The sequence below is a fragment of the Salmo trutta genome, chromosome 5 (genome assembly GCF_901001165.1).
Source record: "Salmo trutta chromosome 5, fSalTru1.1, whole genome shotgun sequence".
Taxonomy (NCBI): Eukaryota; Metazoa; Chordata; class Actinopteri; order Salmoniformes; family Salmonidae; genus Salmo; species Salmo trutta.
In genome coordinates, this window is record NC_042961.1 from 5,813,150 (window position 1) to 5,839,270 (window position 26,121).

Consider the following 26,121-nt stretch of genomic DNA (forward strand, 5'->3'; position numbering starts at 1 on the left):
GACAGAGCCTCCAGTTTAGGTAGCATTATATTCCTACAAGGTACCGGTGGCCATCTTGATTTGCTTTGCTCCCCTTAGCCTCTAGATAGAAGTATAGCTGACTACTACTGCCTCAGTCTCTGAGAGGAGAGCTGAGCTCTCTACTACCATCACCAGAGCAGAGAGAGGCTGCCTGCCTGCCTGTCTGCCTGCAAGACAGACGCTGTGTAGAGAACAGTTGCTGCTGCCACAGACACGCACACATACACACACATAAACACACAGACACACACACAGACACACGCTCACACTGCATGCCTCTCGCAGACGCAGACTGAGCCCCGTCAGCCAATGGGGTGAGGGCGTTAGCGGCTTGTAAATGATCTCCCATGCCTAGTCCCTCCTAAACAAAGAAGCTGCTATGTAGGCTTTTACCCTAGCCCCTACACATGGAGAAACACGCAAACTGTGGACCGGACATTCTACACGCATCGGACTGGAGCTGAGGACAGACAGGTCTGAGCTGGGTCTGGCTGTGTTATTAACCCTTTAAATGCCATTCACACACTGGGTGTGGGAAACAAGTTATTTAAAGAGCTGTTTATAAATGGCTAATACAACATGATGGAATACTTTATTAATGAAATAACGCCTAATGCATGTATTCTATTCATATGGCGGTGGAAAGGATCAGCGTTAGACAGAAAATCTAATTACCCTGAGATGACATCGCATGAGAGACAAGTACATATCCCTGGATTAATTGTTTTGCATCTTAATGAACCCTGACTGTAATGCAAAGCACAATCCTGTCTGTCTAGCATCAGTCATAGCTCCAACGATTCCTCCAAGTCACCTGATATCAGTTCAAACTGCAAACACTTGTCCTAGCCTCTGTAGTCTCCTTATGCTTGCTTTTTATGAACTCTTTATCATAAAGCTGTGAGAAAGCGTCTTTGTTAAAAAAAAACAATTCAAAGTATTTGTTTTATAACGATACAGAAAGATATTATCTAAACTGTGATTTCTGGCTGTGATTTCTCTAAACTGTTACTTCTCCAACCAATATACACAAAACATGACAGAATCCACCCTAAACAATAACATGACAGAATATAATCCACCCTGAACCATAACATGACAGAATATAATCCACCCTAAACCATAACATGACAGAATATAATCCACCCTAAACAATAACATGACAGAATATTATCCACCCTAAACTATAACATGACAGAATCTAATCCACCCTAAACCATAACATCACAGAATATAATCCACCCTAAACCATAACATGACATAATCCACCCTAAACCATAACATGACAGAATCTAATCCACCCTAAACCATAACATGACAGAATCTAATCCACCCTAAACCATAACGTGACAGAATCTAATCCACCCTAAACCATAACATGACAGAATCTAATCCACCCTAAACCATAACATGACAGAATCCACCCTAAACCATAACATGACAGAATCTAATCCACCCTAAACCATAACATGACATAATCCACCCTAAACCATAACGTGACAGAATCTAATCCACCCTAAACCATAACATGACAGAATGTAATCCACCCTAAACCAAAACATGACAGAATCCACCCTAAACCATAACGTGACAGAATCTAATCCACCCTGAACCATAACATGACAGAATCCACCCTAAACCATAACATGACAGAATATAATCCACCCTGAACCATAACATGACAGAATATAATCCACCCTAAACCATAACATGACAGAATATAATCCACCCTGAACCATAACATGACAGAATATAATCCACCCTAAACCATAACATGACAGAATATAATCCACCCTAAACAATAACATGACAGAATCTAATCCACCCTAAACCATAACATGACAGAATCTAATCCACCTTGAACCATAACATGACAGAATCTAATCCACCCTAAACCATAACATGACAGAATCTAATCCACCCTAAACCATAACATGACAGAATCTAATCCACCCTAAACCATAACAGAATCTAATCCACCCTAAACCATAACATGACCGAATCTAATCCACCCTAAACCATAACATGACAAAATCTAATCCACCCTAAACCATAACATGACAGAATCTAATCCACCCTAAACCATAACATGACAGAATCTAATCCACCCTAAACCATAACATGACAGAATTTAATCCACCCTAAACCATAACATGACAGAATCTAATCCACCCTAAACCATAACATGACATAATCCACCCTAAACCATAACATGACAGAATCTAATCCACCCTAAACCATAACATGACAGAATCTAATCCACCCTAAACCATAACGTGACAGAATCTAATCCACCCTAAACCATAACATGACAGAATCTAATCCACCCTAAACCATAACATGACAGAATCCACCCTAAACCATAACATGACAGAATCTAATCCACCCTAAACCATAACATGACATAATCCACCCTAAACCATAACGTGACAGAATCTAATCCACCCTAAACCATAACATGACAGAATGTAATCCACCCTAAACCAAAACATGACAGAATCCACCCTAAACCATAACGTGACAGAATCTAATCCACCCTAAACCATAACATGACAGAATCCACCCTAAACCATAACATGACAGAATATAATCCACCCTGAACCATAACATGACAGAATATAATCCACCCTAAACCATAACATGACAGAATATAATCCACCCTGAACCATAACATGACAGAATATAATCCACCCTAAACCATAACATGACAGAATATAATCCACCCTAAACAATAACATGACAGAATCTAATCCACCCTAAACCATAACATGACAGAATCTAATCCACCTTGAACCATAACATGACAGAATCTAATCCACCCTAAACCATAACATGACAGAATCTAATCCACCCTAAACCATAACATGACAGAATCTAATCCACCCTAAACCATAACAGAATCTAATCCACCCTAAACCATAACATGACCGAATCTAATCCACCCTAAACCATAACATGACAAAATCTAATCCACCCTAAACCATAACATGACAGAATCTAATCCACCCTAAACCATAACATGACATAATCCACCCTAAACCATAACATGACAGAATCTAATCCACCCTAAACCATAACATGACAGAATCTAATCCACCCTAAACCATAACATGACAGAATATAATCCACCCTAAACCATAACATGACAGAATCCACCCTAAACCATAACGTGACAGAGTCTAATCCACCCTAAACCATAACATTACAGAATCTAATCCACCCTAAACCATAACATGACAGAATCCACCCTAAACCATAACGTGACAGAAAATAATCCACCCTAAACCATAACATGACAGAATCCACCCTAAACCATAACGTGACAGAATCTAATCCACCCTAAACCATAACATGACAGAATCTAATCCACCCTTTTCAAATGTTTTAATTTTATTTCACATTGATTTTGCCAGGTTGGCCAGTTGAGAACAAGTTCTCATTTACAACTGCGACCTGGCCAAGATAAAGCAAAGCAGTATGACGAAAACAACAACACAGAGTTAGACATGGGATAAACAAACGTACAGTCAATAACACAATAGAAAAATCTATGTAGAGTGTGTGCAAATGTAGTAAGATTAGGGAGGTAAGGCAATAAATAGGCCATAGTAGCGAAGTAATTACAATTTAGCATTAACACGAGTGATAGATGTTCAGATGATGATGTGCAGGTAGAGATACTGGGGTGCAAAAGAGCAAAAATAAATAAATAACAATATGGGGATGAGGTAGTTGGGTGGGCTATTTACAGATGGGCTGTGTACAGGTGCAGTGATCGGTAAGCTGCTCCGACAGCTGATGCTTAAAGTTAGTGAGGGAGATATAAGTCTCCAGCTTCAGTGATTTTTGCAAATCGTTCCAGTCATTGGCAGCAGAGAACTGGAAGGAAAGGCAGCCAAATTAGGTGTTGGCTTTGGGGATGACCAGTGAAATATACCTGCTGGAGCGCGTGCTACGGGTGGGTGTTGCTATGGTGACGAGTGAGCTGAGATAAGGCAGGGCTTTACCTAGCAAAGACTTTTGGTTAACCTGGAGCCAGTGGGTTTGGCGACGAATATGTAGCGAGGGCCAGCCAACTCTAGTTACAGGTCGTAGTGGTGGGTAGCATATGGGGCTTTGGTGACAAAACAGATGGCACTGTGATAGACTACATCCCATTTGCTGAGTAGAGTGTTGGAGGCTGTTTTGTAAATGACATCGCCGAAGTCAAGGATCGGTAGAATAGTCAGTTTTAAGACGGTATGTTTGGCAGCATGAGTGAAGGAGGCTTTGTTGCGAAATAGGAAGCCGATTCTAGATTTTATTTTGAATTGGAGATGCTTAATGTGAGTCTGTCTAACCAGTCTAACCAGACACCTAGGTATTTGTAGAACCGTCCAGAGTAGTGATGCTAGTCGGGCGGGCGGGTGCGGGCAGCAATCGGTTGAAGAGCATGCATTTAGTTTTACTAGCATTTAAGAGCAGTTGGAGGCCACGGAAGGAGTGTTGTATGGCATTGAAGCTTGTTTGGAGGTTAGTTAACACAGTGTCCAGAGAAGGACCAGATGTATACAGAATGGTGTCGTCTGCATAGAGGTGGATCAGAGAATTACCAGCAGCAAGAGAGACATCATTGACATATACAGAGAAAAGAGTTGGCCCGAGAATTAAACCCTGTGGCACCCCCATAGAGACTGCCAGAGGTCCGGACAACAGGCCCTCCGATTTGACACACTGAACTCTATCTGAGAAGTAGTTGGTGAACCAGGCTTTGCAGTCATTTGAGAAACCAAGGCTATTGAGTCTGCCGATAAGAATGTGGTGATTGACAGAGTCGAAAGCCTTGGCCAGGTCGATGAAGACGGCTGCACAGTACTGTCTCTTATCGATTTTTATTTTTTTTATTTTATTTTTTTATTTCACCTTTATTTAACCAGGTAGGCCAGTTGAGAACAAGTTCTCATTTGCAACTGCGACCTAGCCAAGATAAAGCATAGCAATTCGACACATACAACAACACAGAGTTACACATGGAATAAACAAAACATACAGTCAAAAATACAGTAGAACAAAATAAAACAAAAAGTCTATATACAGTGAGTGCAAATGAGGTAAGTTAAGGCAATAAATAGGCAATGGTGGCGAAGTAATTACAATATAGCAATTAAACACTGGAATGGTAGAAGTGCAGAAGATGAATGTTCAAGTAGAGAGTGGGGTGCAAAGGAGCAAGGTAAATAAATAAATACAGTATGGAGATGAGGTAGGTAGATAGATGGGCTGTTTACAGATGGGCTATGTACAGGTGCTGTGATCTGTGAGCTGCTCTGACAGCTGGTGCTTAAAGCTATTGAGGGAGATATGAGTCTCCAGCTTCAGAGATTTTTGCAGTTCGTTCCAGTCATTGGCAGCAGAGAACTGGAAGGAAAGACGACCAAAGGAGGAATTGGCTTTGGAGGTGACCAGTGAGATATACCTGCTGGAGCGCGTGCTACGAGTGGGTGCTGCTATGGTGACCAGTGAGCTGAGATAAGGCGGGGCTTTACCTAGCAGAGACTTGTAGATAACCTGTAGCCAGTGGGTTTGGCGACGAGTATGAAGCGAGGGCCAACCAACAAGAGCGTACAGGTCGCAATGGTGGGTAGTGTATGTGGCTTTGGTGACAAAACGGATGGCACTGTGATAGGCTGCATCCAGTTTGTTGAGTAGAGTGTTGGAGGCTATTTTATAGATGACATCACCGAAGTCGAGGATCAGTAGGATGGTCAGTTTTTCAAGGGTGTGTTTGGCAGCATGAGTGAAGGATGCTTTGTTGCGATATAGGAAGCCGATTCTAGATTTCATTTTGGATTGGAGATGCTTAATGTGAGTCTGGAAGGAGAGTTTGCAGTCTAACCAGACACCCAGGTATTTGTAGTTGTCCACGTATTCTAAGTCAGAGCCGTCCAGAGTAGTGATGCTGGACGGGCGAGCAGGTGCAGGCAGTGATCGATTGAATATCATGCATTTAGTTTTACCTGCGTTTAAGAGCAGTTGGAGGCCACGGAAGGAGAGTTGTATGGCATTGAAGCTCGTCTGGAGGTTAGTTAACACAGTGTCCAAAGAGGGGCCAGAAGTATACAGAATGGTGTCATCTGCGTAGAGGTGGATCAGAGAATCACCAACAGCAAGAGCAACATCATTGATGTATACAGAGAAGAGAGTCGGCCCGAGAATTGAACCCTGTAGCACACCCATAGAGACTGCCAGAGGTCCGGACAACAGGCCCTCCGATTTGACACACTGAACTCAATCAGAGAAGTAGTTGGTAAACCAGTCGAGACAATCATTTGAGAAACCAAGGCTGTCGAGTCTGCCAATAAGAATGTGGTGATTGACAGAGTCGAAAGCCTTGACCAGGTCGATGAATACGGCTGCACAGTAATGTCTCTTATCGATGGCGGTTATGATGTCGTTTAGGACCTTGAGCGTGGCTGTGGTGCACCCATGACCAGCTCGGAAACCAGATTGCATAGTGGAGAAGGTACGGTGGGATTTGAAATGGTCAGTGATCTGTTTGTTAACTTGGCTTTCGAAGACTTTAGAAAGGCAGAGCAGGATGGATATAGGTCTGTAACAGTTTGTGTCTAGAGTGTCACCACCTTTGAAGAGCGGGATGACCGTGGCAGCTTTCCAATCTTTAGGGATCTCAGACGATACGAAAGAGAAATTGAACAGACTAGTAATAAGGGTTGCAACAATTTCGGCGGATAATTTTAGAAAGAGAGGGTCCAGATTGTCTAGCCCAGCTGATTTGTAGGGGTCCAGATTTTGCAGCTCTTTCAGAACATCAGCTATCTGGATTTTGGTGAAGGAGAAGCGGGGGGAGGGGGGGGGACTTGGGCAAGTTGCTGCCGGGGGTGCAGAGCTGTTGGCCGAGGTAAGGGTAGCCAGGTGGAAAGCATGGCCAGCCATAGAAAAATGCTTATTGAAATTCTCGATTATCGTAGATTTATCGTGGTGACAGTGTTTCCAAGCCTCTGTGCAGTGAGCAGCTGGGAGGAGGTGCTCTTATTCTCCATGGACTTCACAGTGTCCCAAAACGTTTTGGAATCAGTGCTACAGGATACAAATTTCTGTTTGAAAAAGCTAACCTTAGCTTTCCTAACTGACTGTGTATATTGGTTCCTGACTTCCCTGAAAAGTTGCATATCGCGGGGGCTATTCAATGCTAATGCAGTGCGCCACAGGATGTTTTTGTGCTGGTGAAGGGCAGTCAAGTCTGGAGTGAACCAAGGCTATATCTGTTCTTAGTTCTACATTTTTTGAATGGGGCATGCTTATTTAAGATGGTGAGGAAAGCACTTTTACAGAACAAACAGGCATCCTCTACTAATCAAATCAAATTTCAATCAAATCAAATGTATTTATATAGCCCTTCTTACATGAGCTGAAATATCAAAGTGTTGTACAGAAACCCAGCCTAAAAACACAAACAGCAAGCAATGCAGGTGTAGAAGCACGGTGGCTAGGAAAAACTCCCTAGAAAGGCAAAAACCTAGGAAGAAACCTAGAGAGGAACCAGGCTATGAGGGGTGGTCAGTCCTCTTCTGGCTGTGTCGGGTGGAGATTATAACAGAACTTGGCCAAGATGTTCAAATGTTCATAAATGACCAGCATGGTCAAATAATAGTAATCACAGTGAACAGATGGGATGAGGTCAATATCCTTCCAGGATACCCGGGCCAGGTCGATTAGAAAGGCCTCCTCGCTGAAGTGTTTTAGGGAGCGTTGAACAGTGATGAGGGGTGGTCATTTGACCACGGACCCATTACGGACGCAGGCAATGAGGCAGTGATCGCTGAGATCCTGGTTGAAGACAGCAGAGGTGTATTTAGAGGGCAAGTTGGTCAGGATGATATCTATGAGGGTGCCCATATTTACGGATTTAGGGTTGTACCTAGTAGGTTCCTTGATAATTTGTGTAAGATTGAGGGCATCTATCTTAGATTGTAGGATGGCCGGGGTGTTAAGCATATCCCACCCTAAACCATAACATGACAGAATCTAATCCACCCTAAACCATAACATGACAGAATCTAATCCACCCTAAACCATAACACATTTTTCATGCTTGTTCGTGTTCATTAGGCACCATACGGAAGAAAACGGACTGAAACAAGTAGGGACCAGCTGCACTTGTACAATGAACCCTCATTTTTGTTTTCCATTGCAAAATGTTTTCAGGTGTTTTCTGTTGCGTATCATAATGTGTTGCATAATGAACATGACCCAGCAGTGTGAAACGCCAAAACACAGTCAGGTGGTTGACTTCAATTCTAGAAGTGTAGCAGCAGCACACCGTGGTTCAGCTCCTGCAACTCTCTACTTCCTGGTCTACAGGATTAGTGGCACATTTTACCAGAGGGCCTATATGAGATCAATATTATGCCACATGTATTCGCAAATGTAAATCACAAATCCACAAATATAAATCACTTTACCACAAATGTAAATCACCAATCCACAAATGTAAATCACTTTTCACAAATGTAAATCGCCAATCCACAAATGTAAATCACTTTCCACAAAAGTAAATCACCAATCCACAAATGTAAATCACCAATCCACAAATGTAACTCACTTTCCACAAATGCAATTCACTATCCACAAACAAACACCTTTTGATTTGTATTTGTAAATCGAGGGCCTTAAGTAAAATGACTGCCATAAAGATTTGCACATAGGAGAGATATGCGCAAACATGACCTGCAACTCCATATTTGGAAGCGCTTAGTTCACCTCACTTTTGGCAGGGATTTGAAGACAAGAAAAATACAAAAAGTTCTCACGTGTAGAAAGAGATTTTTATTCATAGAAGTTCCAAAAGTTCCAAAAGAATAAAGACATTTCAAATGTCATAGTATGTCTATATAAAGTGTTGTAGCGATGTGCAAATAGTTAAAGTGCAAAAGGGAAAATAAATTAACATAAATATGGGTTGTATTTACAATGGTGTTTGTTCTTCACTGGTTGACCTTTTCTTGTGGCAACAGGTCACCAGTCTTGCTGCTGTGATGGAACACTGTGGTATTTCACCCAGTAGATATGGGAGTTTATCAAAATTGGGTTTGTTTTCTAATTGTTTGTGGATCTGTGTAATTTAATATGGTCATACATTTGGCTGAATGAAGATTGGGAAGTGCAGCTCAGTTTCCACCTAATTTTTGGGCAGTGTGCACATAGCCTGTCTTCTCCTGAGAGCCAGGTCTGCCTACAGCGGCCTTTCTCAATAGCAAGGCTATGCTCACTGAGTCTGTACATAGTCAAAGTTTTCCTTAAGTTTGGGTCAGTCACAGTGGTCAGGTATTCTGCCACTGTCTCTCTCTTTCTCTCTCTCTCTCTCTCTCTCTCTCTCAATTCAATTCAATTGGCATGGGAAACACATGTTTACATTGCCAAAGCAATCTCTCTCTCTCATTTCTATCCATCTCTCTCTTCTTTTCAAGTTCAATTTCAATTTAAGGGGTTTTATTGGCATGGGAAACATATGTTTCTCTCTCACTCAGATCCTCCCCTTTTCTCTCTTTCATTCTCTCCCAGAAACTTCTCTTCCTTTCCCCTCACTTTCTCAGCCCCTTCTATCCTCCCTCTCTCCTCTCTAAAGACGACCATGTGGTGTCGGCATGGCGGAGGCCATACCAGGACAGGGGAACAAACTCAGGCAGCCTCCCTCTACCACTCTGACACCTCAGCCAGCCAACCCTGTGTGTGTTGTGTGTGTGTGTGTTTGTGTGTGTGTGTTTGTATGAGTGTGTGTGTGGCATAGCTCAGGTACTAAGACAACAGCTGATCAGTGTATTCATAACAGCCGCTAGCAACAGGCAGCATGCCAAGCACAAACACACACGGATACTTCTCGTGATGGATAAACCAATGAATTAAAAGGACAACATCGCAAGTACAACTACGATATGTCAGTGTTTAACAGACTATTGTTCTCCTTTTCATAAGAATCATAATTCTACTTTAACAGTTCATAAAATAACATTAAAATATGCTTTATTGTCAGAGAGTGTGTGTGTGTGTGTGTGTGTGTGTGTGTGTGTGTGTGTGTGTGTGTGTGTGTGTGTGTGTGTGTGTGTGTGGGTGGGTGGGTGTGTGGTGACTAATCAGAGCAGTCTGAGCTAGTTGGACAGGTTTGTCTATTTAAGTCTAGTGCCCGACTGTGTGTGTTCAAAACAGGTCATGTTGTTTTCTAGTCACGTTTACTATGCATCACACACACCTATCAACTGCCATCTGGTTACACTAACTGTCTTTTTCCCCATGGATCTTACTAGTTATACATTGCAAAACCTTCTGACAACACCAGCCTGCACAAGCCCAAGTCAGATAATCTGCAACAGGTTGGACTGGTTACCACTACAACATATAGCCTAATGCTTTCTCAGATGTTCACCAATACTCAGACCTTTACAGTCACAATGACATGTAGCCTACAGCTGAAGATCCATTTCATAAAGTCTGAAGCCTTTGAGGGTATGGACGACTTTAACTACTACTCACACACACACACACACACACACACACACACACACACACACACACACACACACACACACACACACACACACACACACACACACACACACACACACACACACACACACACACATCCTAAAACTGCAAATTAACCCTGAGACACCAGGCGTGAGGTAAAGTGAAGGCCTTAATTCTGCACAAAAGGCAGTGAGGCAGAAAAGCCCATGTAGAGGATGAACACAAGACATTGGCTCATACAGAACGTCCATGGGACAGATCCTACTACATAGTAACTACAGAACGTCCATGGGACAGATCCTACTACATAGTAACTACAGAACGTCCATGGGACAGATCCTACTACATAGTAACTACAGAACGTCCATGGGACAGATCCTACTACATAGTAACTACAGAACGTCCATGGGACAGATCCTACTACATAGTAACTACAGAACGTCCATGGGACAGATCCTACTACATAGTAACTACAGAACGTCCATGGGACAGATCCTACTACATAGTAACTACAGAACGTCCATGGGACAGATCCTACTACATAGTAACTACAGAACGTCCATGGGACAGATCCTACTACATAGTAACTACAGAACGTCCATGGGACAGATCCTACTACATAGTAACTACAGAACGTCCATGGGACAGATCCTACTACATAGTAACTACAGAACGTCCATGGGACAGATCCTACTACATAGTAACTACAGAACGTCCATGGGACAGATCCTACTACATAGTAACTACAGAACGTCCATGGGACAGATCCTACTACATAGTAACTACAGAACGTCCATGGGACAGATCCTACTACATAGTAACTACAGAACGTCCATGGGACAGATCCTACTACATAGTAACTACAGAACGTCCATGGGACAGATCCTACTACATAGTAACTACAGAACGTCCATGGGACAGATCCTACTACATAGTAACTACAGAACGTCCATGGGACAGATCCTACTACATAGTAACTACAGAACGTCCATGGGACAGATCCTACTACATAGTAACTACAGAACGTCCATGGGACAGATCCTACTACATAGTAACTACAGAACGTCCATGGGACAGATCCTACTACATAGTAACTACAGAACGTCCATGGGACAGATCCTACTACATAGTAACTACAGAACGTCCATGGACAGATCATACTACATAGTAACTACAGAACGTCCATGGGACAGATCATACTACATAGTAACTACAGAACGTCCATGGGACAGATCCCACTACATAGTAACTACAGAACGTCCATGGGACAGATCCTACAACATAGTAACTACAGAACGTCCATGGGACAGATCCTACTACATAGTAACTACAGAACGTCCATGGGACAGATCCTACTACATAGTAACTACAGAACGTCAATGGGACAGATCATACTACATAGTAACTACAGAACGTCCATGGGACAGATCCTACTACATAGTAACTACAGAACGTCCATGGGACAGATCCTACTACATAGTAACTACAGAACGTCCATGGGACAGATCCTACTACATAGTAACTACAGAACGTCCATGGGACAGATCCTACTACATAGTAACTACAGAACGTCCATGGGACAGATCCTACTACATAGTAACTACAGAACGTCCATGGGACAGATCATACTACATAGTAACTACAGAACGTCCATGGGACAGATCCTACTACATAGTAACTACAGAACGTCCATGGGACAGATCCTACTACATAGTAACTACAGAACGTCCATGGGACAGATCCTACTACATAGTAACTACAGAACGTCCATGGGACAGATCCTACTACATAGTAACTACAGAACGTCCATGGGACAGATCATACTACATAGTAACTACAGAATTCAACTGAAATGCTACAGTGGGAAAAAGACCTAGTCACAGCCAAACCCTCTCTCTGGGTTTCTGTCTGTCTAATAAACTTGGCACTCTGTTTCTCTTTCTCTCTCTCTCAGATGTGTTGGCTGAGTAGGTTAGTTGTTACTCATGTCATCCTTCCCAGTCGAAACAGTTTGGAAAAGTGCATATATTATGACGACATTTTGTGACGTTTTTGTTCATTTTGGACTTCAAAGGGTTTTTTCAGCTGTTAGGTCACAAGGCAAATTTTCTGGAGGCAAGCTAAAGCTGTTTGCCAAAGTCTACGCCCATTCATCGGTGATTAGTCAACAGTAGGGATTCTCTAAAAAAAGTATTTGTTGCAATTAAATGAGAGACGACACATTTTCGCAAGTTGCACCAAACATCTTAGTTAGATGTAAAATTGAGCGACTAAGATCTCATCGTTAAAAATGTCAAAATGCATTACAGATTTCTTGAGTTATCTTAGATGAATTCTGACTATTTTGAGGAACTTTATACTGGCTACGGCATCTTAAAACGTACAAACAGTACTATTGATGCTTCTTTCTCGTTTTTCAAGCGAAGGTCTTTTACTCACCTAGTTGAGTTCAGCTAGCCACCAGCTGAACTGAAGCATGCTGACGCCTTAACAACCTACACACCCTCTACGGACAGATTACATCATAAATACACAGTTGCAGACACATTCTGAGTCATTTGTGAAAAGTGCCATTAATTGGTGGATTGCTTAATTGATCGCTTAATTGATTGGTTAATTGATCCATTCATTATAGCAAAGCTGGACATGTTTCAGGCTCTCCTCCCCTATTCTCATTGATGAAAGTTGAAGGAGAGGCAGCGCGACAACATTTCAATTGACATAATACAATGCATTTGGAAAGTATTCAGACCCCAAGACTTTTCCCACATTTTGTTACATTACAGCCTTATTCTAAAATAGATTCAATCCTTTTTTTCTCTCAACAATCTACACACAATAACCCATAATGGCAAAGCGAAAACAGGTTTTTAGAAATGTTTGTACATTTATTACAAATAAAAAACAAAAATACATTATTTATATAGGTATTCAGACCCTTTGCTGTGAGACTCGAAATTGAGCTCAGGTGCATCCTGTTTCCATTGACCATCTTTGAGATGTTTCTACAACTTGATTGGAGTCCACCTGTGGTAAATTCAATTTATTGGACATGATTTGGAAAGTCACACCTGTCTATATAAGGTCCCACAGTTGACAGTACATGTCAGAGTAAAAACCAAGCCATGAGGTCAAAGGAATTGTCCGTAGAGCTCAGAGACAGGATTGTGTCGATGCACAGATCTGGGGAAGTGTACCAAAACATTTCTTCAGCATTAAAGATCCCCAAGAACACAGTGGCCTCCATCATTTTTAAATGGAAGAAGTTTGGAAACACCAAGACTCTTACTGGAGCTGGCCGCTCGGCCAAACTGAGCAATCAGGCAATCGGGGGAGAAGGGCCTTGGTCAGGGAGGAGAACAAGAACCCGATGGTCACTCTGACAGAGCTCAAGAGTTCCTCTGTGGAGATGGGAGAACCTTCCAGAAGGACAACCATCTCTGCAGCAGTCCACCAATCAGGCCTTTATGGTAGAGTGGCCAAACGTAAGCCACTCCTCTGTAAAAGGCACATGACAGCCCACTTGGAGTTTGCCAACAGGCAACTAAAGAACTCAAAATTCTTTGGCCTGAATGCCAAGCATCACGTCTGGAGGAAACTTGGCACCATCCCTACGGGGAAGCACGGTGGTGGCAGAATCATGCTGTGGGGATGTTTTTCAGCGGCAGGGACTGGGAGACTAGTCAAGATCAGGGAAAGATGAACAGAGCAAAGAGATCGTTGATGAAAACCTGCTCCAGAGCGCTCAGGACCTCAGACTGGGGCGAAGGTTCACCTTCCAACAGGACAACGACCCTAAGCACACAGGCAAGACAACACAGGAGTGGCTTCGGGACAAGTCTCTGAATGTCCTTGAGTAGCCCAACCAGAGCCCGGACTTGAACCCGATCGAACATCTCTGGAGAGACCTGAAAATAGCTGTGCAGCGATGCTCCCCATCCAACCTGACAGAGCTTGAGAGGATCTGTAAAGAAGAATGGGAGAAACTCCCCAAATACATGTACGCCAAGCTTGTAGCGTCATACTCAAGAAGACTCGAGGCTGTAATCCCTGCCAAAGGTGCTTCAACACAGTACTGAGTAAAGGGTCTGAATACTTATGTAAATGTGATATTAAAATGTTTGTAAATGTATACATTTGCAAAAAAAAATTCTAACCTGTTTTTGCTTTGTCATTACGGGGTATTGTGTGTAGATTGATGAGGCTGTAATGTAACAAAATGTGGAAAAAGTCAAGGGGTCTGCAAATGCACTGTATGTACATTCACTTTTCAAATCACATTAGCAACAGAGCGTCATGTGCCGCGAGAGGGTTCAGTACTTGGCAACGGACATTTACTGTAAATATCCCTATGAAATACTGTATCACAGTATAGCCACTAGCCAGCATGCTTCAACTACGCAAGAGACTTTCATCTTAAACATATACACGTTTGAATAACAGAACCAAACCACATTACAGTCTTGAATCATGCAACAGTTCACAAGCATGTGTAGAGATTAAAGGTGTTATTGTCTCATCTGTAGGCTACACTCTATACATTTCAGCTTAAAGACAAAAACACAGAGTTGCTAACAGCATGTCTTCATCAAGTAATGTTAGGCTATCAAAAATGAACGAGGCCTACTACCACTCTCATACGAATATAAAGGTACAGTAGACCTACCTTACAACATTGCAACAAGTCGGGCTTCATTTTTATCAATATCATACAAATCATTTGGCCATGTGGTAAAAGCAAATTGTAACTGAAAACCTGGGTATAATATACAGAGTGGACAAAACATTAAGAACCTTCCTCCTTCCTAATATTGAGTTGAAACTCCTATTGTTCTCAGAACTGCCTCAATTCGTCAGGCCATGGACAAGGTGTCGAAAGCATTCTACAGGGATGCTGGCCCAGGTTGACTCCAATATTTCCCACAGTTGTGTCAAGTTGGCTGGATGTCCTTTGAGTGGTGGACCATTCCTGATACACAGAGGAAACTGCTGAGCATAGAAAAACCCAGCAGCGTTGCGGTTCTTGACATAAACCGGTGCTCCATGGCACCTGCTACCATACCCCGTTCAAAGGCACTTCAATCTTTTGTCTTGCCCAATTACCCTCTGAATGGCACATACACAATCCATGTCTCAATTGTCTCAAGGCTTGAAAATACTTCTTAAACCTGTCTCCTCCCCTTCATCTACACTGATTGAAGTGGATTTAACAAGTGACATCAATAAGGGATCATAACTTTTACCTGGGCAGTCTGTGTTATGGAAAGAGAAGGTGTTCATAATGTTTTGAACACTCAGAGTATGAGTGAATTCACTGGCGAGCTGTGACAAGCAACGAGCTGTTTTATATGGAAGCTCATACCCGCCACCCCAAAAAATAAATACATTGAAATGCCTCATGATTTGTCAACTTATGCACATGAATCTGTCTGATCAACTGCAGCACATAACAAGCTGCAGGTAGCCTAGATCTCTTCTGATCCCATCTGGGCCTGGTCAAGGGAAACCAAGCGGTAAAGTCATGTATTCATAGCCTAATATAGGCCCATTTATTAGTGTTCTGAGAAAATGTGAATGTGATCAAATTTGGTTTATATTCAAACTTCAGGTGGCATCCTAGGCCTTTTTTAATAAATCATTATTGACAGGAATTAATCAATCAACAAAATAATGATGACATACTGTATGAATAACCTTTTAATTACCGGTGCAAAGGCCTACAGGATGCAACTCCACATAAAGCAAGCTCTGCCCTGTTATAAGTTCTATTGTCCAATGGCAGTTGTTGTCTTTTTGTCTGAGTAAAGGACCACCCCGTAATTGTTTTCATTTATAATTCATATGAACAAGTACAAGATTGCTGCAGTTTCATCCTCCCTAGGGCCAGGAGTTTTTCTAGGAGTAAAAAACAAAAAACATCTGATTAGAAAAAAATACTGGTCCCACAATAGCCCATATAAAACCCTTTTTTACAGCATACCCTACAACAAGCGTCTTCAGTTGGTTAGGTTAGCCTACCAGATCAGGAAAGAGATCAGGAAAAATATATCCTTTTTGTATGATCTACTATCGACCTTGTACATTTCTTCAGGTGCTGGGGATGGCCTTCCATAGTTCTTCGTGGGTCAGTGCAGCTGGCAATTTCAGAATGTAACCGAATGGTACTGCATTTCAGGTAAAAACTCAATAACATAAGTCTCAAATATTTGAAAAATGCCTCTACATTTCAGCTGTTACAAAATCATTGCTCTGCTATTACCATTTTTACTGTAAGAGTGTTGGCTCAACGAGACAATTGGGTTTACACTGCCCTGCCTGGAGGGGGGCAACTGTCGGGCGCGTGTCGAGAGCTAACTCCGGAGGTAACGCTGGAGACGGAGCAAGTTCGTAAGAATATACATTATTGAAACAGCTATAGCCGAGGGTATTCTATCAAAACCTCTAGAGAATCTGTCATAATGTGAAAAGGGTCTAACTCTCTAGTGGGTATCAGAGACCCTGGCTGGATGGTACATTAGCTCACATGTCTCAGTCTCTCCTCTCTAACTGTCTAGTGGGTATCAGAGACCCTGGCTGGATGGTACACATGCACACATACTGATGCCTGAGAGCACATACACATTACCACACACACCACAGATATGTGAGAGCTTCATAATAAATCAATCTCCACACACACACAGACACACAGAAACACACCGGTCCCTGCCTGCCTGTGTGTATACCGCAGCCTGGGGGCCCACCTCCCTCTCACAGGAAGCAGCTTGCCTCAAGCTTGCGTAAATCTAACATGCTGAGTCAGGGAAAGAGAGGCCTGAGTGCTGGCAAACACAAACACATGCATGGACACAGGAAGGCAGACACACACACACACACACACATACACACACACACACACACACACACACACACACACACACACACACACACACACACACACACACACACACACACACACACACACACACACACACACTATGTACACAGAGGAGAGATCAGACATGGGAAAGGGAGAGAAGGGAGATATAACAGTAGAGATAGCTAGATCCCAGATTTTATTTTATTTCACTAACACGTAGCCTAACTCAATAGGGGGCCTCACAAGGATAACGATCCCATTAATGGATAGCAAGCAACGGAAAAGAAGATTATGAAGGGAGATTTACATATTCTTAACTTTATCTGTGAGTTTGATGCTTGAACTGCACCTGTCTGTTTCCAGATGGCTATCGTCTGATGGTTTGAATCAGAGTGAAGTTTTGTATTTTGGGGCAAAGGGACAATTTCTCATTTCTATTCACCAAGGCAAATCAAGCACGGCTTCAAAGCTTCCCTCGTGACTAAAAACATTTGCACAGAACCGCTCAGAACACACTCACATGAACTCATGCACCCATGCTCACACACACACACACACACACACACACACACACACACACACACACACACACACACACACACACACACACACACACACACACACACACACACACACAGATGTAAAGTAGCCTGGACTTTTGAGGGAATGAAAGTTTAGCTTAGAAACTGACCAAGCTCACAGTTTTGGGCTTATTCCGAATTACTTCCAGTTCATTGCAAAGGGAAACAATTTTGAGCCCCAATCAAACAAGTGGACAAATTGTAAATTAAAACTAAATGAGGGAAATATGGAGAGGGATTTCACATGATTATTACCATCGTCATGGGTATGACTACAGTACATCAGGTATTTTAATTATCTGTATTGTCTACTTGTTGAATGTTTGTGAAGTCTTGATTGTGGTTGTTAGTAATATCTTGTTAATTGGTCTTGGACCCCAGAAAGATTAGCTAGCGTTACGGCGTCAGCTAATGGGGCTCCTAATAAAAACGACAAAATACAAAATTACATTAGACCTGGTTCAAGCGTTCCAAACTATTACTCCCTCCACATCAGAGTAGGCTGGTATTTGGAGAACGGCTCATAATAATGGATGGATTGGAGTGAATGGAATGGTATCAAAAACATTTAAACCAAGTGTTTGATGTGTTTGAGACCATTCCATTGATTCCGTTCCAGTCTTTACTATGAGCCCGTCCTCCCCATGTAAAGTGCCACCAGCCGCCACTGCAGTACATACAACTAGTTGAACCTCCCATTGCCTAGCCCTAGATCCTTACATAGACTGCCTGGCACAGAAACCATGCTACCAAAGCTGGAGCCTAGCTGGCCATGCAAATTAACACAGATTAGATGAAAACACCGACCTGGAGTTAGATTAAGTTGCCTGCCACTGATCTAAGGTCAGTTCTGTTTCTTTCACCCTTAATGGTTACATTACCAAGCTCTCTAGCTGTATGTAAACCAAGACATTAAACCTGGCTCAGTGTAGAGGCAGATACATCTCCTGTAATGGAAGATGGACGGGAGCCAAATCACCACCAACTGAAATAAAAGAGACATTTCCTGACCTGAACACCCCAGAGTTTTTTTCTGGAGCAAAACCAAGAGCTGCAGCTCCACTAACTGCACTGCTGCTGCTGTTACTGCTAGCTATTACTACTAGGTGTTACTGCTAGCTGTTACTACTAGCTATTACTACTAGGTGGTACTGCTAGCTGTTACTACTAGCTGTTTACTGCTAGCTATTACTACTAGCTATTACTACTAGGTGTTACTGCTAGCTATTACTACTAGCTGTTACTACTAGCTGTTACTACTAGGTGTTACTACTAGCTGTTACTACTAGGTGTTACTGCTAGCTATTACTACTAGGTGTTACTGCTAGCTGTTACTACTAGGTGTTACTGCTAGCTGTTACTACTAGCTGTTACTACTAGGTGTTACTACTAGGTGTTACTACTAGCTGTTACTACTAGGTGTTACTACAAGTGTTGCCAACTACTCAGTAAGGAAAGTAGCTATTGGCTGTCCTAAAAGTCGCTAGACGTCGCTAAATGACGTCATTGCCTAATTTGCATAATTGGCCATGTGCATGTAATTGTGATGGACGCTGTAGGAGAGAGGAATAACGTCGTGCGAGGGACATAAAGTGAGTAAAAAACACCCTAAATATGTTTAGAACTACAAATGAGCAAGCTGCAGAGTGGCACACATAGCAAATAATATGAACCAGATATTTGAGGCCATTCTCCTCCTTCAGCACTTTATGGACCCCATTGTTAATCTCCGTCATAACAGAGGCATTGTCAGTCCCTATCCCCAGGAGTTTCTCTTTTTTAAGACAACACTTCTCGAGGAAAGCCACAACAGCACGGGCTATAGATTTGGCATCTCCTCCTTCCAACTCAACAAGCCCCAGAAATGTTGATACAATTGTCTGCTTGGTGTCACTAAAGTACCTTATCACAACCCCCAGGTACTTAGAAACACCTACATCTGTGGACTCATTGAGGAGGAGGCTGAAACGCTGGTCACCCACATCTGCGACCAACTTTTTCACAAAGTATGGTGCTAGAACACCATTAATCATTTCTGTGCACTTTGTCCTGTGCATTTTGAAGTGGGTAGCAGCAGTGGAGTCTGAGAAAGCAGCTCTACATGCTTCTCCAATGTGATCACATGCCAGCATGGAACAGTGTTCAGCGATAGCTAATGCCATGGTGGCCTCAGCCTTTTTTGCAGAGTAAATTTTTTTAACCATAAATGGCAGCTTGTTTTGGGTGGAACTGTTATAAGGCTTTGCCTTTTGAGTATGTTTTTGAGTTGTCATGTGTTTGGTGTTACTGCTAGCTGTTACTACTAGGTGTTACTGCTAGCTGTTACTATTAGGTGTTACTGCTAGGTGTTACTACTAGCTTTTACTATTAGGTGTTACTACTAGCTGTTACTACTAGCTGTTATTACTAGCTATTACTGCTAGGTGTTACTACTAGGTGTTACTGCTAGCTGTTACTGCTAGCTGTTACTATTAGGTGTTACTGCTAGCTGTTACTACTAGCTATTACTGCTAGGTGTTACTGCTAGCTGTTACTACTAGGTGTTACTGCTAGCTGTTGCTATTAGGTGTTACTACTAGCTGTTACTGCTAGCTGTTACTACTAGCTGTTACTATTAGGTGTTACTACTAGCTGTTACTACTAGGTGTTACTGCTAGCTGTTGCTATTAGCTGTTACTATTAGGTGTTACTACTAGCTGTTACTACTAGCTGTTACTATTAGGTGTCACTACTAGCTGTTACTAGGTGTTACTACTATCTGTTACTACTAGGTGTTACTACTAGGTGTTACTACTAGCTGTTACTAGGTGTTACTACTAGCTGGTACTGCTAGCTGTTACTACTAGCTGTTACTACTAGCTGTTACTGCTAGGTGTTACTACTAGGTGTTACTACTAGCTGTTACTACTAGCTGTTACTACTAGCTGTTACTGCTAGCTGTTACTACTAGGGGTTACTGCTAGCTGTTACTAGGTGTTACTGCTAGCTGTTACTACTAGGTGTTACTGCTAGCTGTTACTACTAGGGGTTACTGCTAGCTGTTACTACTAGCTGTTACTGCTAGCTGTTACTACTAGGGGTTACTGCTAGCTGTTACTAGGTGTTACTGCTAGCTGTTACTACTAGCTGTTACTACTAGGTGTTACTACTAGGTGTTACTGCTAGCTGTTACTACTAGCTGTTACTACTAGCTGTTACTGCTAGGTGTTACTACTAGGTGTTACTGCTAGCTGTTACTACTAGCTGTTACTACTAGCTGTTACTACTAGCTGTTACTGCTAGCTGTTACTACTAGGTGTTACTACTAGCTGTTACTGCTAGCTGTTACTATTAGGTGTTACTACTAGCTGTTACTGCTAGGTGTTACTACTAGGTGTTACTGCTAGCTGTTACTACTAGGTGTTACTGCTAGCTGTTACTACTAGCTGTTACTGCTAGGTGTTACTACTAGGTGTTACTGCTAGCTGTTACTACTAGCTGTTACTACCAGGTGTTACTACTAGGTGTTACTGCTAGCTGTTACTACTAGCTGTTACTACTAGCTGTTACTGCTAGGTGTTACTACTAGGTGTTACTACTAGGTGTTACTGCTAGCTGTTACTACTAGCTGTTACTACTAGCTGTTACTGCTAGCTGTTACTACTAGGTGTTACTACTAGCTGTTACTGCTAGCTGTTACTATTAGGTGTTACTACTAGCTGTTACTGCTAGGTGTTACTACTAGGTGTTACTGCTAGCTGTTACTACTAGGTGTTACTGCTAGCTGTTACTACTAGCTGTTACTGCTAGGTGTTACTACTAGGTGTTACTGCTAGCTGTTACTACTAGCTGTTACTACCAGGTGTTACTACTAGGTGTTACTGCTAGCTGTTACTACTAGCTGTTACTACTAGCTGTTACTGCTAGGTGTTACTACTAGGTGTTACTACTAGGTGTTACTACTAGCTGTTACTGCTAGCTGTTACTACTAGGTGTTACTACTAGGTGTTACTACTAGCTGTTACTACAAGGTGTTACTACTAGCTGTTACTACTAGGTGTTACTACTAGGTGTTACTACTAGCTGTTACTGCTAGCTGTTACTACTAGGTGTTACTACTAGCTGTTACTACTAGGTGTTACTACTAGCTGTTACTACTAGGTGTTACTACTAGGTGTTACTACTAGCTGTTACTGCTAGCTGTTACTACTAGCTGTTACTACTAGCTGTTACTGCTAGGTGTTACTACTAGGTGTTACTACTAGGTGTTACTGCTAGCTGTTACTGCTAGCTGTTACTACTAGGTGTTACTACTAGCTGTTACTGCTAGCTGTTACTACTAGGTGTTACTACTAGGTGTTACTACTAGCTGTTACTACTAGGTGTTACTACTAGGTGTTACTACTAGGTGTTACTACTAGGTGTTACTACTAGCTGTTACTGCTAGCTGTTACTACTAGGTGTTACTACTAGCTGTTACTACTAGGTGTTACTACTAGGTGTTACTACTAGCTGTTACTACTAGGTGTTACTACTAGCTGTTACTATTAGGTGTTACTACTAGGTGTTACTACTAGGTGTTACTGCTATCTGTTACTACTAGTTGTTACTACTAGGTGTTACTGCTAGCTATTACTACTAGCTGTTACTGCTAGGTGTTACTACTAGCTGTTACTACTAGCTGTTACTGCTAGGTGTTACTACTAGCTGTTACTACTAGCTGTTACTACTAGGGGTTACTGCTAGCTGTTACTAGGTGTTACTGCTAGCTGTTACTGCTAGCTGTTACTACTAGCTGTTACTACTAGCTGTTACTACTAGCTGTTACTGCTAGGTGTTACTACTAGGTGTTACTGCTAGCTGTTACTACTAGCTGTTACTGCTAGGTGTTACTACTAGCTGTTACTACTAGCTGTTACTACTAGGTGTTACTACTAGGTGTTACTGCTAGGTGTTACTACTAGGTGTTACTGCTAGCTGTTACTACTAGCTGTTACTACTAGCTGTTACTGCTAGGTGTTACTACTAGGTGTTACTGCTAGCTGTTACTGCTAGCTGTTACTACTAGGTGTTACTACTAGGTGTTACTGCTAGCTGTTACTACTAGCTGTTACTACTAGCTGTTACTGCTAGGTGTTACTACTAGCTGTTACTACTAGCTGTTACTACTAGGGGTTACTGCTAGCTGTTACTAGGTGTTACTGCTAGCTGTTACTGCTAGCTGTTACTACTAGGTGTTACTACTAGGTGTTACTGCTAGCTGTTACTACTAGCTGTTACTACTAGCTGTTACTGCTAGGTGTTACTACTAGGTGTTACTGCTAGCTGTTACTGCTAGCTGTTACTACTAGGTGTTACTACTAGGTGTTACTGCTAGGTGTTACTACTAGGTGTTACTGCTAGCTGTTACTACTAGCTGTTACTGCTAGGTGTTACTACTAGGTGTTACTGCTAGCTGTTACTACTAGCTGTTACTACTAGCTGTTACTGCTAGGTGTTACTACTAGGTGTTACTGCTAGCTGTTACTACTAGCTGTTACTACTAGGTGTTACTGCTAGCTGTTACTACTAGCTGTTACTACTAGGTGTTACTACTAGCTGTTACTGCTAGCTGTTACTATTAGGTGTTACTACTAGCTGTTACTACTAGGTGTTACTACTAGGTGTTACTACTAGCTGTTACTACTAGGTGTTACTACTAGGTGTTACTGCTATCTGTTACTACTAGTTGTTACTACTAGCTATTACTACTAGCTGTTACTGCTAGGTGTTACTACTAGCTGTTACTACTAGCTGTTACTACTAGCTGTTACTGCTAGGTGTTACTACTAGCTGTTACTACTAGGTGTTACTACTAGCTGTTACTACTAGGTGTTACTACTAGCTGTTACTACTAGCTGTTACTACTAGGTGTTACTACTAGGTGTTACTACTAGCTGTTACTACTAGGTGTTACTACTAGCTGTTACTACTAGGTGTTACTACTAGGTGTTACTACTAGGTGTTACTACTAGCTGTTACTACTAGGTGTTACTACTAGGTGTTACTACTAGCTGTTACTACTAGCTGTTACTACTAGGTGTTACTACTAGGTGTTACTACTAGGTGTTACTACTTGGTGTTACTACTAGCTGTTACTACTAGGTGTTACTACTAGGTGTTACTACTAGCTGTTACTACTAGGTGTTACTACTAGGTGTTACTACTAGGTGTTACTACTAGCTGTTACTACTAGGTGTTACTACTAGCTGTTACTACTAGGTGTTACTACTAGGTGTTACTACTAGGTGTTACTACTAGGTGTTACTGCTAGTTGTTGCTATTAGGTGTTACTACTAGCTGTTACTACTAGGTGTTACTACTAGCTGTTACTACTAGGTGTTACTACTAGGTGTTACTACTAGCTGTTACTACTAGGTGTTACTACTAGGTGTTACTACTAGGTGTTACTACTAGCTGTTACTACTAGGTGTTACTACTAGCTGTTACTACTAGGTGTTACTACTAGGTGTTACTACTAGGTGTTACTACTAGCTGTTACTACTAGGTGTTACTACTAGGTGTTACTGCTAGCTGTTACTACTGCTGCTATTACTACTAGCTGTTACTTTTAGCTGTTATACATGATATAGTATAGGCCTTTATATACACACACGGACACACACACACTGGCTGGAGTGTTGAGGCTCACAATATCTCTAACATTTCACAATTCACACACACTCCTACTACCTCCACCACCTCCACGCAGGCGAAGGACAGGGAAATAAGTGTGTGTGTGTGTGTGTGTGTGTGTGTGTGTGTGTGTGTAGTATGTGTCTTTGAGCACTCAGCCAGACTGCCCCCTCACACTCACAGAGAAACCTTCATGATCTCCCAATACAACAACAATAGCCTCACAGCTTCAGCATTTACATAAGATGGGCAATAGCAAAGACTGTGACTACACCCTATCCCTATGACAGAAAGAGAGAGAGAGCGAGATAGATAATTTAATTGAAATTGAGAGCAAAAGAGAGAAGGAAAGAGAGAGAAAGAGATGATGGAGAGGAACCATCCTCTTTTATACCTGAAGATTCTTAGAAGGAATTTATAACTAGTTTTTATAGCAGAATATGTTGCAGGTCAGGATTTGTCTCATTGAAACTTTAACACAATTCTATTCAAGATGAGCCATTGGAAGGGCCAATGGGTTCAGTAGTAGTGGTATAGCTGATGGAGAGAGAGAGAGGAGAAAGAGAGAGGAGAAAGAGAGAGGAGAAAGAGAGAGAGGAGAGAGAGAGAGGAGAAAGAGAGAGAGAGAGAGAGAGAGAGGGAGGAGAGGAGGGGGAGGAGAAAAGAGAGGAGAGGAGGGGGAGGAGAAGAGAGAGGAGAGGGAGGAGGAGAGGAGACGATAGAGGAGGGAGGAGAGGAGGAGGAAGAGAAGAGAGAGGACAGGGAGGAGAGGAGAGGGAGGAGAAGAAAGAGAAGGGAGAGGAGAAGAGAGAGGAGAGGGAGGAGAGGATGGGGAGGAGAACAGAGAGGAGAGGGTAGTGAGGAGGGGGAGGAGAAGAGAGAGGAGAGGGAGGAGAGGAGGGGGAGGAGAAGAGAGAGGAGGGGGAGGTGAGGAGGGGGAGGAGAACAGAGAGGAGAGGGTAGTGAGGAGGGGGAGGAGAAGAGAGAGGAGAGGGAGGAGAGGAGGGGGAGGAGAAGAGAGAGGAGGGGGAGGTGAGGAGGGGGAGGAGAAGAGAGAGGAGAGGGAGGAGATGAGGGGGAGGAGAGAGAGGAGAGGGAGGGAGGATAGAGGAGAGGGGAGAGGAGGGGAGGAGAGGGCAGAGAGAGGGGAAAAGAGGGGGAGGAGAGGAGGAGGAGGAGAGGATGGGGAGATGAAGGGGAGGAGAAGAGAGAGGAGAGGGAGGAGAGGAGGGGGAGGAGAAGAGAGATGAGAGGGAGGAGAGAGGAGAGAAGGGATAGGAGACGGAGACGGAGGAGAGAGGGAAGAAGAGAGGAAGGAGAGAGGAGAGGAGAGGAGTAAGGAGAGAGGAGGGAGGAGAGAAGACAGGGGAGAGGAGAGAGAGGAGAGTTGAGAGGAGAGGAGAGGAAGGAGAGTAGAAAGGAGAGGGAGGAGAGAGGTAAGGAACGAGGAGAGGGAGGAGAGAGAGGGGAGATTAAAGTATTTTA

The 26,121-nt window shown here is 42.6% G+C and overlaps 1 protein-coding gene across 4 annotated transcripts in view; it reads right to left on the minus strand.

The window, feature by feature from the left end:
• LOC115193563 (methylcytosine dioxygenase tet3) overlaps positions 1 to 26,121 on the minus strand; it is a 116,025-nt gene that overhangs the window by 70,954 nt on the left and 18,950 nt on the right. Inside the window, exon 1 of one of the 4 annotated variants that reach the window (XM_029752300.1) lies at positions 1 to 276. This exon is cut by the window's left edge and continues 16 nt beyond it. The exons of the other annotated variants lie outside the window; for them this stretch is intronic. Within the exon in view, the coding sequence (XP_029608160.1) occupies positions 1 to 26 (26 nt within the window). The 5' untranslated portion in view covers positions 27 to 276. Of the gene's footprint in view, positions 277 to 26,121 lie in introns of those variants that run through there. 4 annotated transcript variants of the gene reach the window in all.